Source organism: Rhamphochromis sp. 'chilingali' (assembly GCF_963969265.1).
Source record: "Rhamphochromis sp. 'chilingali' genome assembly, chromosome: 5".
NCBI lineage: Eukaryota > Metazoa > Chordata > Actinopteri > Cichliformes > Cichlidae > Rhamphochromis > Rhamphochromis sp. 'chilingali'.
Window position 1 is genome coordinate 40,277,995 of NC_137932.1, and position 14,982 is coordinate 40,292,976.

Sequence of the window (14,982 nt, forward strand, 5' to 3'; positions counted from 1 at the left end):
TTTGGACTGTTTAAAGAAACAAGCACAAACAAGCTTGAGTAAGTCCGAACATAGTGCTTATCGTACTTGGCCCAGCATTTAATTTCCAGTGAGTGTGGTCACTTTAGATAGTCACAAATAAGAGCTTTACGCAAACCTCTTCAACTTATGTTAATTCAATAAGGCATGAATGCCAAACATGAAGGACTATTGTTGGTCAGGGTGTCAACTTTCTCCATATATTTATGTCTCCCTATATTTCCTGTTTAAAATATATATATTTTAAAAAGTGGGATGCAAATTTGTCCACACAATGGTAAATTAGGAATATATAGATAAATCGTTTTCAGCAGGATCAGTCAGCTACCAGAATCCAGCACAGCACACGTAGCGTTAACCACCTGTTGTGAATGTGCATCCTCTTTATCTCCCATTCAGAAAAACCAGTCAACCAGCAAAATTAGAGGGTGATCACGGTGGGAGCTAACTATGGTTTTGATTATATGCTTGGTGCATATGAAAGGTTAGGTGTGCATACATTTCACCTCCACCCACAGTACTGGACCTTCAACAATTCCCCCAGCTGCACAGTGCCCTGAAACAGTCCCAGATATTGGCACATTTAAGTATTGATTATACACCAGGGCAGAACACACACAAAGGGAGAGCTTTTAAATTAATATTCACTTTGCAGCAGAAACATGGCAATTATGCCAGATGGTAACTACGCTTGTTTTAGTGTGAAGAAAAAACAAAAAGATTTCAATGGATTGAATGAAATTCAGTTTGACTTTTTCTCAAGATAAAAACAACAATAAACAAATAGAATGTATTGGGGTGAACCACAGTTCAAGTTGTCAGTGAGGGAATGTTCTCCCTCAGACACCTCAACAAGATTATGTTATAACTCTACATTGACAGTCTGACCCTGGGAGACAGTTTCACTCAGCACCATTGGGAATGTCAAAGAAAACAAGAAGCATGCTTCTGATCACGCTCATCTCCTGTTGTGTCGTCTTTGGGGATACTGCGGGCTCTTTATCTGAAGACCGCTGATTGGTGCCTGAGTTGTTGGGAGACATGGAAAATGTGTCTGTTTAAAACAAAAGTTGTTATTTGTTTTCTGTGCAGGTCTGCAGGTCCATAGTGAAATTGCAATATATACAATGTGTAACCAGGCAACACAGGACTTTGAGAGAGCTATGTTTGGCTCGTTAGACGTGGTTCTAAGCAGCATTAGAAGACAAAGTGACTAGAAGCCAAATTCAGGTAATACAGTCAGTTTGGGCCTTGTACATTAATTTTGCTTAAATATTTATCCATAAAACTGTGTTTGCAAAAACTGAAGATGAGGAATACACTTCAAACATACAAAAACAGCTTAGTGTAGGCAACCTGTTTAGTCACATATTAATATGTCCACCAAGCTGTGGAGGAGATGAACAAAAGCTAACTAATTTCCAACTGATACTTTCTCTTTGAAAACCACTGCTACGCCACTCTAACAACGAGGTTTAAGGAAAATTACCAGCTACACATGGAATTGTGTGAAAGTATGTTTTACAGTCTACTGAATTAAAACTGAAAGCTGAGTATCTGCAAGGGTTTTTATCCTCAACCTTAAGGGGGTTCTGAGTGAAGGGAGCGCAGCTCGTATTCCTACTTTAATATCATCATAGTCATTCGAATTTAAGTGTTTGCAATGGAAAGAACTATAAATGTTGTTTTAAATATCTGCCTGTGTTTGAACATTCATGTCTGAGAGTCTGACGTGCAGGAAGGATGACAGAAAAGGGGAGAGCGTGTGTGTGCGCGCAATATGTATGTATGTGTGTAACTGCAAGTGAGGCTGGAGGAGAGTGCGACAGACCAGGAGGAGAGTGGAGTGAAAGAGCCGCACATTGTTCAGACTTAAGGCTTCAACCTGAGTTTACGCAAAGGAATAACAACACAGGGACACACTGGAGGTAAGAGCATTTATATCCAGTAAAAAAGCTAGAGATGCTCCAGTGCAGAGCTGCAGTAAATCACTGTAATTTTTATTCACTATCTGATATAGGAGGCACTTCATCGTTCAGACTAAAATAAATCTCGGGTGTCATTGTGTAATCAACCAGTTCATTAAACTACTACTTTTTAATTACCTTTGTTTACACAGTAACAGCGCTTTACTGAGGATTGCAGATCTCTCTCTTAATTCTCCCAAATTATTATACGCTACATGTGATCAAGTCAATATTTACTTGAAAAGGAAGAGATTCGATTTCTTTCAGCTCATAAGTTCTTTTACAAGTGTCACATACAAGTTTTTATTGAATCCAAAACAATGCATTTCTGGCTTTTTTGTATCTTGGTGCATCAGCTGTTAATTTACCAATCAATCAGTTATTACGTCTTTACATATTGTAAAGTAGATGAATGAGGTTCAAACACTCGCAGGTCTTTTTCTTGTGGCATTAACTCCATTACAGACTATTACATGATTTGACTTGTTTAGAACAAAGAACGTGTTTAATGAATGAAAATGTGATGTGTCAAAAATGATAAAAGCAGTGAGGTATAAAAATAAATCATGAATATTGCAAGATACAGAAAAAAATACAGAAAAAGGAGATATGTTCTGTGTTCTCTTTTTTTGTCTGTGTTCTCCGTGCCCCCAAATAAATTGAAAAGTGTGCACTGTTATTAAAGTCTGACTTACAGTCAGACATTAAAGTTCCCTGTTTGGCATTTGTATAATTCCTGCAATCCTGTACTGACTTCATGCAGTTTTAAAGCTTGTGAAAAAACACTCCAACCCATCAAGATATGACATTTTTGACTTTCATAAGAGACGGTGTCATGGAGACTTAGCTGAAACAGGTTATTTTTGTCCACTGACATGATTCGGACTCACGATTTTGATTATTTATTAAATCATAGCAGAAAAGTGAAAAGTATGGTCTCTACTTCAGGGACAAAAGCTCTGACAACTGGAAAAAGCTTCTGGGTAACATATGGATTGTGGTGTTGTGTTAACAGCTGCAGACTAGATAATTGATTGCATTGCTCACTGGCCTCAAACAATGATCAATTAACATTCAAAAAAAGGATGCTTTTCCATTTTCCTCAGTGATTTCTATAAGTGGCCAACATGTGATCAAATATACAATCTTTCAGAAAGCGATTCTTACTCATTTTAGGGCAATACATGTTACTTCCATAGTTCATCATTGCTTTCTACACCTATTTAGCATCTTCTGTAAAGTTGAATTCCTTTAATGCAACTCTGTTTAAAACAGTTCAGGCTTGTATTAACTATATTGTATTATCTATTGTTTAATTCAGTTTAATGCACATCAGTTTAATTTGATACATTTCAGGGCTGTGATAGATTGAATTGAAACTTAATTCCATTAAACTGAATTAAAAAGTTTCTTCTACCCGCCTTGAGGTCTGGCATTGTCACGCAGTAGATACATTTGTCTGAATAATTTAAAAAAATGTAATAAAAAGAAATTGTCTATAGAGACTTAGAGACAAAACAAATGTGTCTGGCACAACGGGGCATTCAGATCATGATTGTGCCTGCTAAAGCTGCCCGACAGGACAGGTTAAAAAAAAAAAACTACTGTTCACGGCAGTGTACACGCAGGTGTTATGTCAGCCAGAACGATATGGTATTCTGTTCTGGCACCAAACTAAATAAATCAGTCCATTTGCAAGTTTTATACATAGCAATGTCAAGTGGGTTCATGTTTTGCAGCTGCCAGGCAGATATTCAGTCAAAGAGACAGAAACTAATGTTACTCCAAGGTCCTACATCTGCAGTCAAACCACAAACGTTGTTCCTTTTCATCCTTGTCTATGAATTCTTACTTTTAGATGTCAGTAAACTCACAATCACTGTTCTTATATCCAGCAAAGCTACTGTACCTATTGACGAGTAGTAAAGGTAAAAATATTTCCTTTTTATCTGAAGTGGTAGGTTGTTTTAAATGTAGACCTTTAAGGTGTAAAAAAAAATGTAATAAAAAGAAATTGTCTATAGAGACTTAGAGACAAAACAAATGTGTCTGAAATTATAAATATTTTTTTATTGATTGGCTCAATTGTTGCCTCAAGGTGCTTTATGATGTAAGGTAAAGACCCTACGGTAATACAGAGAAAACCCAAATAATCAAATGACCCCTATAAGCAAGTAAGAGTAAGAGAACCAGGCTCAGGCCATTGGCCGTGCCCAGGTGGGGCAGACTGTGGAAGACAGCCAGAGTTTAATAATGAATAATTTTAAAATTAGTGCAAGTTTAAAATGGCTATATTTTAATAATGGACGATTTTGCGTGGTGCAGAGCATCTTGTGGTAGCCATAGTTACTATGAGCCATCAGTCACACAGGCCAAGAGACGGTGCCGGGAGGTTGCTGGAAGTCCAGAAAGTGATCCAAAAGAGGGTGCTAGAATTGTCTTTGTCTAGTTTATGCCAATAGTTTTCCCGCAGACCTTTCTGGGAGTAATGTTACTATATATCACATACAATATGAAATTCTGATATTATAATATTCAAGATACAATAATTGATGAAATACTGATGACAATTTTGCACAATGTGAAAGAAAACAATCATAGGGCCTAATTTTATATGTGAGACATACAGGCCAATGCATCAAAGGTTGGCCAAGGTAACAACATCCAGAGTACCTTGTTATCCTGCCTCTCACTTTTTTAGGGCTGAAACACTTTACTTTATTCTAATTTTAGAATTAGAACATTACAGGTCATCCATGCTTTTTTGTCTTTAAGGCTTGGTGAAGTGAAACTTATTGTTTCATCTTGTTTCATGGATATAAAAAGCATAGTGTGCAATGAAAGTAGAATATATACAACTGAGGGTAATAATACTTGATGTCAAAAGCATATGTGAACCCTTTCTAACCAATTTTTAAACTAATTTGTACTCCAGCTGCGTTATGTTTGGTCAAATAACCGAATCAATAGACTTTTATGTAACTATGTAGCGTAATTTTTTCTTTCTTCCTATAATAACACATCTGAAAATGCAAGTACAAGATGCTGATTTGCATCCATAGTCACTGGGCAGGTCACTTGAAACTGTAACACTGTATACAGAGTGTACCGCCACCTTATGACAACTGAGATAGGGTCCAGCGTGTCCCGATCTTGAATTGGTTTAATGGAAGAAAATGGAGAGATGGAACAGTATATCACACAAAAATGAATTGGCAAGATGGTAATACGATCGGAATCGCTCAGATATATGACTTGTAAAATTCCTAGACAGACAATAGGTCAGCTATAAGCACCAGATCTATTCTGTTTTGTATCCAAACTTGTATGGATGCAGGATGTATTTGTTATTCATTGCACTGCGTACACTGTGTTATTTCTTGGAATAGAATGAGAATCAACATATTCTGTGTCATTATATCCAAGCTTCTCTCTAAAAATGCAAATATAGTCAAATCCTTTTGCATTTTTCTTCCAATAAAATAGAATTAACTTGGACATCAGGGACTAGAACATGGAAATACTTATGACACTACATCTAATTTATGGCAAGCTAGTACACTCTGCAGTTGCAGGGGAATAGTTTGTGGTATATAATTCATTGTAATGCATTAGATGTGCCCAGTGCAGTAGTATGCAGAAAACATGCCAGATCACTCAGCACATTTTCTGTCCACATATCCCAGAAGGTTTTAATCACCAAGTAAAGTACATAATACTTAATGCAATGCACTGCACAGAAACTCTGCTAGAGGTATAGGGGCTCCTCCATCACATGTAATTGTTGAATAGACTCCTTGTGGTGTTTTCCACTAACGTTTTATGAATCTGGGAAATAAACCATTTCCTTTCATTAACACCATCGACTTGGAGTATTAGATCTTACTGACTTCTCAGAAATTTAAATTCAGCTGCTACACCAGGTGCTTTAGCTAATACCAGAGCTATTATAGTGTCTTTGGAAATATTTAACTGTTTATCCACCAGAAAATAACAAATTACCACAAAGGGCGAGTAACAAATACCCTGAAAATTAGAAAAGAAGTTTACTTCCTCTTCTGTCACTCAGTGTGAATACACCCATCACAAACTCAGTCTTTTAAGCTATCTTTGTGATGCCATATTAATAAATAAGTGTGTTGTACAGCTCTCTCCGTGCCCTTTTATGTGATATATTACTCAATATGGTTTCTCTGAATTTTTTTTCAATGTCAACTTTGACCTTAGGCGCTAACACTAAACTACCTAGGTATTCTGCAAGGCCTGATATATTGTTTGAAGTTTGAAGGCGATCGAATGAGGTGAACTCCAGCTTTGGTCGACTCTATTTTTTTCTTTTTTTGCCCCTGTCACAACTTTTTTGAAATTTGTTACTGGCATCGAATTCATAAATTAGCATACAGCTTTCAAAAGTCAATAAAATGTCACCGTCTCAACATTAGATATGTTCCGTTTGATGTGTGCCAATTACATACGGTACAGTCAATGTTAAATAGCTCCTCACTAACAAAATAAATTAGTGTCATTCATCATTTACCATTATGTGGATATTCAAAGAGAGAACTGTATCCCACCACTTTCACTAATCCTCGTCTTTTCCACCCACCTGACATCAAATGGCCAAGGGAATGGAAAACAGAAGAATGCCAGATTGGACACTTCTTGTATTGCAGGCTCCTCCTGCCTCCAAGTGTAGACGTGTCAGCCTGTGCAGGTGAAATAAATCTAAAGAAATGATAAATAGACTAATAAATTGTGCTTGTAATAGTTTTTTTCTGAATGTCAATAAATCCCATGAAAAGTCACAAACTAGCAATTACTTTATACTGCAAGTGTTGCTAAATGCAGCCTGAATCCTTTGCCAGTTCAAGTAATATTTGCAAATAACTGTAGCAGCAAATTGGAAGAAAGAAAAATATTCAGCTCCTTAAAAAAAAATCCACTAATTTTGTCTTTTTTCCTTTTTGGTTCTTGGCTGAGTGGATGCTTAACAGAGCATTATCGATGGAGCTGCAGCTGAGAAAGTCTCTGAGCGGGCAGAGTGGTTAGAGCAAGCCAAAACAGCAACATCACAGATCTGAAAAACAAATAACAAAAGGAATAAGAACAAGTGTCTGAAAAATCTGTTATTTTACTGGAAAAAAAATGTGATAGCAACAAAATATAGACTGGAAACAGTCGCTTCCTCAAAAATACAGATTTAGTGTCTGTTGGTCCCTCTTTCAAACATCTCTCACAGAAGAATTTGTGCTTGACTGTATTTCACAGACCTGTGTTTGATGTCAACAAAACAGTGTGACTGAGGATGTTACCTTTCATATTAGTTTCCAGAACATCATCACACATCTTAAAGCTTTTAAAGATCTATATGTGCAGGAAACAGCAATTTCAGCTTATTCAACCACTCAGAAGTTAAGTAAAAACAACAGTAACAACTGATGTAATTAAAATTGAGAGAACTGGTGGGGAAAGATGTAGAAAGATGAACAAAAGGTTGTTAAAAAGGATCTAATTTAGATGTCATGACAAATGTGTTGTGACAGAGATGTATAATGACTCACTCATTACTTATTAACTCATCAGTAATTTATCTACTCTACCTCGTTTGTTAGTGTGATACACCATACTGAGCAGCCAGTGAAAAATCACTCATTTTTTCATCATTATAGTTTTTAGTTGACAAACCAGTGTGAATGTCAGCTGAAATATTTGACCACAGAGTTGTGTGGAAAGGCACATTCTGCTTTCATGGTTGATGTTAAATATTCCTGTCTTGAATAATAATTGGAGAAATAAAAAGTGCAGATAGATAACTGCACGTACATCAGTCAGTGACAAAAGTCTCTTTGGCCACATTGAAGGTGAGTTCAACAGTCCAATCTCGCTAAAATTCAGTTCAATTAAATCTTATTTACACAGCACCAAATCACAACAACAGTCGCCTCAAGGTGCTTTAAATTGTAAGGTAAAGACCCACAATAATACATACAGATTGTTATTATGACCCCCTGTGAGCAAGCCCTTTGGTCACAGTGAGAAGGAAAAACTCCCTTTTAACAGGAAGAAACCTCCGTCAGAACCAGGCTCAGGGAGGGGCGGGGCCATCTGCTGCCACCGGTTGGGGAAAGAGAAGGAAAGAGAGAGACAGATTCAAAAAGGTTAAAATAAACACTTTAGGGTATAAAGGTTAATAATGGTTAATTGATAATTTTAAGCTAATTAAGATGAGGAATCATTTGCTTAAAGTAAATTGAACTACTAATTACTCAATATCTGTTTGGTTATAATTGCTAGGGATGGGTAGGTTCAAGGTTCAAGGTTCTTTATTTGTCACATGCATAGTTATACAAGTATAACACACAGTGAAATGTAGCCTGACACAGTGAAATGTAGCCCCCCCCCAAAAAAAAAAAAAATTGGAGGGGGGGGGGGTGTAGAGGAGGAACATTTTATATATATATATATATATATATATATATATACACACATATAGTATATACACTGGGTGAATGTGCAGTAGTAGCAGCAAGCAGGTGAATTCTGTACATTAATATGAATAGACATCTGACTATTTTACAGGATAGACAATATAAAAATATTTGAAATTAAAGGAATTGAAATGTACATTGTTCCTTGGTTTAGTGTCTGGAAGAGTCCTGTCTCAGTCAATTATAGATGATGTGAGAGGGCGGGTGTGTGTGTTTAGGGCACGGATGGCTTGGGGATAGAAGCTCCTCTTGAGTCTCTCTGTCCTTGCCCGGAAGATGCGGAACCTTCTACCAGATTGCAGAGGTTGGAACAGTTTGTTGCCAGGATGGGACGGGTCCTTCAGTATCTGCGCTGCTCTAGTCCGGCATCTCCTGGTGTAGGTGTCCTGAAGCGGGGGGAGAGCAATCCTGCAGCAGCGTTCTGCTGTACGGATCACTCTCTGGAGAGCTTTTTGGTCCTTCACACAGCTGTTCCCGAACCACGATGTCATGTTCTGTGTGAGGATGCTCTCCACAGCGCCTGTATAGAAAATCCTGAGGATCTTTGGAGAGACCCTGAACTTCCTCAGTTGTCGTAGGTGATACAGGCGCTGCCTAGCCTTTTTGGTCTGGACCTGAATGTGGGCAGCCCATGTCAGGTCTGAGGAGATGTGGACACCAAGATACTTGAAGGACTGCACCCTCTCCACTGGAGCTCCATTGATGATAATGGGCTTGTAGTCTCTGTGCTGACCCCTTCTGAAGTCCACCACCAGCTCCTTGGTCTTGCTGACGTTCAGCTGGAGGTGGTTGTCCTGGCACCACGATGCCAGATTCTTCACTTCATCCATGTAGGCCGCCTCATCGTTGTTGGAGATGGCACCCAACACCACTGGGTATTGATAAGATTTTCATGATTCCGATTCCATTTTCGATTCTGTTTAACGATTCGATTCTTTATCGATTCTCTTATTGATTCTTATTTTTAAAAAAGGAGAACACTAAGGTCGATTAGCTTAGAACTTTGTTTTATATCTTCTCTTTGAACAAGATAGAAATTTAGGAGTAACATGGCCTTACAAACCCAGCAGTGAGATATTAAGAGATCCACAGCTTACGGCTCTTCAATGGGGTGTCACGGGGTCCCCAGGAAAAAAATTGTAAATGTAAAATAATAAAATAAATATTCTTCAGTAGCAATAACAAAGTATAACATAAATTATTCTGTAGCAATTACACAAGAATATTCAGTAATGTCCCTGCCTACAATTAAACACATTCACTTACCGAAAATCGGAGCATCTGCTGTGGCAAATGGGTGCAAGCCTTTGACCACAAACTCAGTCACTGCTCGGTGACATTCGTCTGAAAGGAGACGCTAATGGTAGACTGCAGTGAGAACTGCCAGCATCTGAGCCAGCCAGACTCTGTCTCTCTCATCATGGTCACCTAAATGCACAGTAATGGCAGGTTTTGTAATAAGGAGCGGAATTAAAAACACGACATTCATTTAAGGTTATCACGTGTTTTGTGAGCAAATGCTTTTGCATATTCGTAGTGTTTCCTCCCTTAAATGAAATATCTACTTTTCAAGTATTGCAAGTTGCCCTGTTGTCATCCGTTCTCGTAAAGTATAACCAAACTTTTGAGCGTGGTGAGATCATTCGGGGCGACTGGAATTGATAAGGGAATCGTTTGCAAAAATAATACTTGCTATACAAATACATGAGGAATCCAGTAATCAATTCATAATCTGTTGCACAACCTCTGATTTCTTTATATTTTCTTATTTTCTTTTCTTTCTTTCTTTTTTGCAACATGAGGTTACTTCCTGAAACAGGTGCAAACATGAAAAGGAAAACTCCTTGGTGGTTAGATATAAAGAAATGGAGGTGGCTCAAAGCTTTTGCACAGTGCTGTAATGATTCTCATATACATATACAAAAAATAATTTCCCCCAGGGATCAATAAAGTATTCTGATTCTGATTCTGATTCTGATATAGATGAACATTACCTGACAATTAAGTGATATGGTAAGTGCCAGAAGTAACACTTTCTTTATCTGCTATATAGTCCTGCGTTCAGGGTTGAGGTAGGAAATACTCTTAGTTTAATAATTATCACGCAGTTCTTCATTCTTTCCTTACTTATTTTGAAACTCATTATTTATCCTCACTATTCAGTGTTGTCTACTGTGTGTTCAACTGGATTGATGCTAATAACGGTTTCCTCTACTTTTTTCCAGCCAGTGAGCTCGGCTAAGTTGGCAGGATGTCAGCTTTCAACTGTTCATTTGATTTAATAACTGAAAACGAAGAGTGGCTTTGTCCTAAAGGAGAAGCGTGCACCAATATTACTCATGCCGTGAATGGGACCTTTCATAATCTCACACATCTGACAGAGGAGGGGTACCTGGAAAAATATCTGGGTCCTCGTCGATCACCTGTGTTCCTCCCCATCTGCCTGATGTATCTGATCATCTTCCTGGTAGGCGTTGTGGGGAATGTGCTGACGTGCACCGTCATTGCACGCAACAAAGTCATGTGGACACCAACAAACTACTACTTGTTCAGCTTGGCCGTGTCAGACCTGTTAGTGCTACTACTTGGCATGCCATTAGAGCTGTATGAGCTGTGGCAGAACTACCCCTTTCTTCTGGGAACGGCAGGTTGCTACTTTAAGACCTTCTTATTTGAGACGGTCTGCTTGGCATCCATCCTAAACGTGACGGCACTGAGCATAGAGCGTTACATCGCCGTGGTCCACCCTCTGCGAGCAAAGTATTATGTGACACGTACTCATGCTAAGAGAGTCATTCTCACTGTGTGGGGTGTATCAGTTTTGTGTGCTGTGCCCAATACAAGCCTGCATGGGATTGTCTTCTTGCACAGTTGTTCCACAGACCCTGCTGGAACCATAAATGTGGAGATTCCCGACTCAGCCATGTGCACATTAGTGAAACCACGCTGGATGTACAACCTGACAATCCAGATGACCACCTTGCTGTTTTTTATTCTGCCCATGCTCACAATCAGTGTTCTTTACATGCTCATTGGGCTGCAGCTAAAGCGTGAAAAGATGCACCAGGAACTGGAGCCAAAATCTGGTTTCGGACAAGATAGCTGCTGTAACATCCGCACACAGCAGCAGAAGGCACGTCGCCGGCAAGTCACTAAAATGTTGTGTAAGTATATGGATCTGCTAATGTGCCAACTTTTACCTTCTAGTTCACAGTCTTGTTATGTAGTTTGTGCAGAATTGAGTGCTTAGTTAGAGTTAGTTAACTTTACCTTTAGGGACACTGCTGGTGTGATCACATAATCCCATCCCATATGGATAGTAAGTCTGTAGTCTGATATAAATCAATTAAAAAAAAATTTTAATAAGGAAAACAAGAAGAAAGGGTTAACTCAAGTGTCACTTTGTTATATTCTATCAGAAACATAGCTTTGAAAGGGTTTGTCATGGCTCACGTGTGCTTTTGCATCACTCAGTGGTGAAGGTGAAGTTAAATTGCCAATCTTTCTCAGATGTGACAGAAATAATTTATTGACCTCTATTTCAAAGCAGCGTTTGGTTGCATGATAGTAAGACCTCTAGGGTCATTGTCATCCTCCTCTCAGGTCATATTCCTTCAACAAAGTGCAAAATATCGAAGCGTTGTGACTTTGAACAGGTCATAGTATTCTTGGAAGATTTTCATCAATATGCCTGAAAGGAAGAGATCAAAGGAGCTCAAAGAAAGGTAGGCAGTTCGTGCCCAACTGTCAAGAAAAGTCACTGAATGCTTTTGATGAAAGCAACAGAAACAGCTCCAGCTTTTGATACCCAGCAGGGGACTTGCAGTCAGAGCCTGCAAAAAAACCTGTCGAACTGTGTGATTATGAACATCAGTGTGCTTCTTGTTTTTTCAAGCAAACAATATTCTAGATAGTTCAAGCCAAATACAACAAGCTAGTTCTGTCAGTTTATTTGTAATTAACAGCTTCTTCTCAATGTACATCTTATATGCTTTGTAAAATTCAGAACAGATCATAACTATGTGAAGTTACCGTTTTGCCTCTTAGAGTACAGTCACACAGACTGAACCAAATTCAGGAAGTGTTCATGTTCATTCATTGTCTGTGCAAAGGTGAGATGTGCACACTGTACAAGACACCTTTGGAATAACAGAGTGTTTTTCTGAACATGGCAGCACTAAAAGAAGTATTTTCACTGAATTCACTTGAGGAGATGATATAAATCCCTGGGAATGTTCTGGATACAGTTTAACCGACCTTTGAAAAGTTGGGCCAAAACAAAGCAGAAGATTTTTTTTTCTGGTAACTGTTCTCTTTTCAACTTACGTCCTCTTTCATTAGTGTGTCTCATATTTTTCTTCAGCATCTATAATATTGCCACTTTTTTTAAACATCTTTTTATTCAACGATGTGACAGGTTCTGTTAAAATAAAAATCAATCCTCAAGTTTGGTGAATAAATTTCCTTGGAAATGTAAATGCCTCAAAAAACGTGTACTCTGCCGGTTAGTCTGTTAAGACACAAGAAAACTGAAATTAGCTTCAAAGTAACACAAAAAAATCTTTTTTTTCATTTCATTTTTTATTAGTTGTAATTTTCAGCCACAATAATCCAGTCGACAAGTCTGCCAGACAGAATAATGTCTCAACTAATTAGAATGCACAATTAAAGTTCAAACAACAATTAGAGATGAGGAAAATGTGGTCTGGCATTTTGAAAAATTCTTGTTGTCTTGTTGTCTTTTGTATGAGATGTTCTTTGAAGTGATGACTGTTATTTGGCTGGGAAAGGGCTAAAAATGAACACAGGTACCTAAATCAAGGTTTAAATACTCATATATTGCATCGGTTAAGCATGAGGAAAACACTAATGTTGAAACATCCCCTCTCATTGTGTTCTTGTCTCTCTCGTGCTGTTTTTCAGTTGTCTTGGTTGTGGTTTTTGGAATCTGCTGGGCTCCATTTCACACTGACCGGCTAATGTGGAGTTTCATCAGTGACTGGACTGACACCCACTTGGAAATCTTCCAGTATGTGCACATCACCTCCGGAGTGTTTTTCTATCTCAGCTCAGCAGTCAACCCGATCTTGTACAACCTCATGTCAACACGCTTTAGAGAAATGTTCAAGGAGGTCATGTGCCATCGGCCACATCCCATCACTCCCAGAAAACATTCGCTCAGTGTCACCCGGGTGACGCTCCGCAGTACCCTGAGTGACGCGGCGCTCAGCAACGGAGCTGCTGTTGTTGAGGCAGAAGATGAAGAAGTGAGAATGAAATATGAGACCAGTTTTTCTTGTTAAAAACAAACAAACACATTTTATGTCATGTTATGGGGGACACATTAAGAGAGACTTGCTTGTTCTGAGCCAGTGCATCCATCAGCTGTCATCAACATCCAGTCTGCACAGATGCATCAGCAAAATATCTAAAATAGTCTTAAGTGGAAGAGTTGCAGAAAAAAAGTGCACTCCTCTGCTGAAGCTGTCAGACCGCTGTCTGTTTTGAAAACTTAAACCATAACTCAGCAAACCACACACCCCACATGAACACTAAACTTTTTTAAGAGGGGAGGCTTTGTTCTCTGGCCCTGGAGGCCGCAAACGCCGACGCAGAGGGAGAAGATCTGGCGTTCTGGTTCGACTGAGACGGCGCACTTACAGACCACCGTTACCCAGTTTATTACTGGCTAATATGCAGTCTCTGGAGAACAAGCTGTGCGAGCTTCGGGCACGGATCTCATTCCAGCGAGAGATGCGGGACTGCTGCGTGATCTGCCTCACAGAAACCTGGCTATCGGACAAAGTACCGGACTCCGCAATACAACTGCCGGGGTTCTCTGTGCACCGCGCGGACAGGTCACAGGATCTTACTGGGAAAAGCAGAGGCGGTGGTGTGTGTTTCATGATCAACAACAGCTGGTGTGATTATGCGAACGTGCTCTGTGTGAGGATCTAAACGTATTCTACGCTAGATTCGACACAGCGAACACCATGAGACCGGACAGTGTGCGCACCGCGGATGACGTCAGTGCGCACACTGTGTCTGAGGAGGATGTGCGGAAGTGCTTCAGGAAGGTGAACGCACGCAAAGCTACTGGTCCGGACGGGATTCCCGGCCGCGTCCTCAAGTCATGCGCGGCTCAGCTGGCTGGAGTGTTCACGCACATCTTCAACCTTTCCCTCTCTCTGTCTGTAGTCCCAGCCTGCTTCAAAATGGCCACCATCGTCCCTGTACCCAAATCCTCCACCATCTCCTCATTGAAAGACTGGCGACCTGTAGCCCTGACCCCCATCGTGAGCAAATGCTTCGAGAAGCTGGTCAGGGACTTCATCTGCTCTGCACTACCCGACTCACTGGACCCTCTACAGTTTGCATACCGCCACAACAGGTCCACTGATGATGCCATAGCCCTGACACTACACACTGCCCTGTCACACCTGGAGAAGAGAGACACGTATGTGAGGATGCTGTTTGTAGATTACAGCTCAGCATTCAATACCATCGTT

The 14,982-nt window shown here is 39.5% G+C and overlaps 1 protein-coding gene across 1 annotated transcript; it reads left to right on the plus strand.

Annotated features, from left to right (window-relative positions):
- The first annotated feature begins 1,816 nt into the window (after positions 1-1,816).
- nmur1a (neuromedin U receptor 1a) lies at positions 1,817-14,403 on the plus strand. The gene is made up of 3 exons (XM_080883371.1): positions 1,817-1,946; positions 10,699-11,637; positions 13,397-14,403. The coding sequence occupies exons 2-3, from the start codon at positions 10,725-10,727 to the stop codon at positions 13,774-13,776; spliced, it is 1,293 nt and encodes a 430-aa protein (XP_080739497.1). The 5' UTR covers positions 1,817-1,946; positions 10,699-10,724; the 3' UTR covers positions 13,777-14,403.
- The last annotated feature ends 579 nt before the right edge of the window (positions 14,404-14,982 follow it).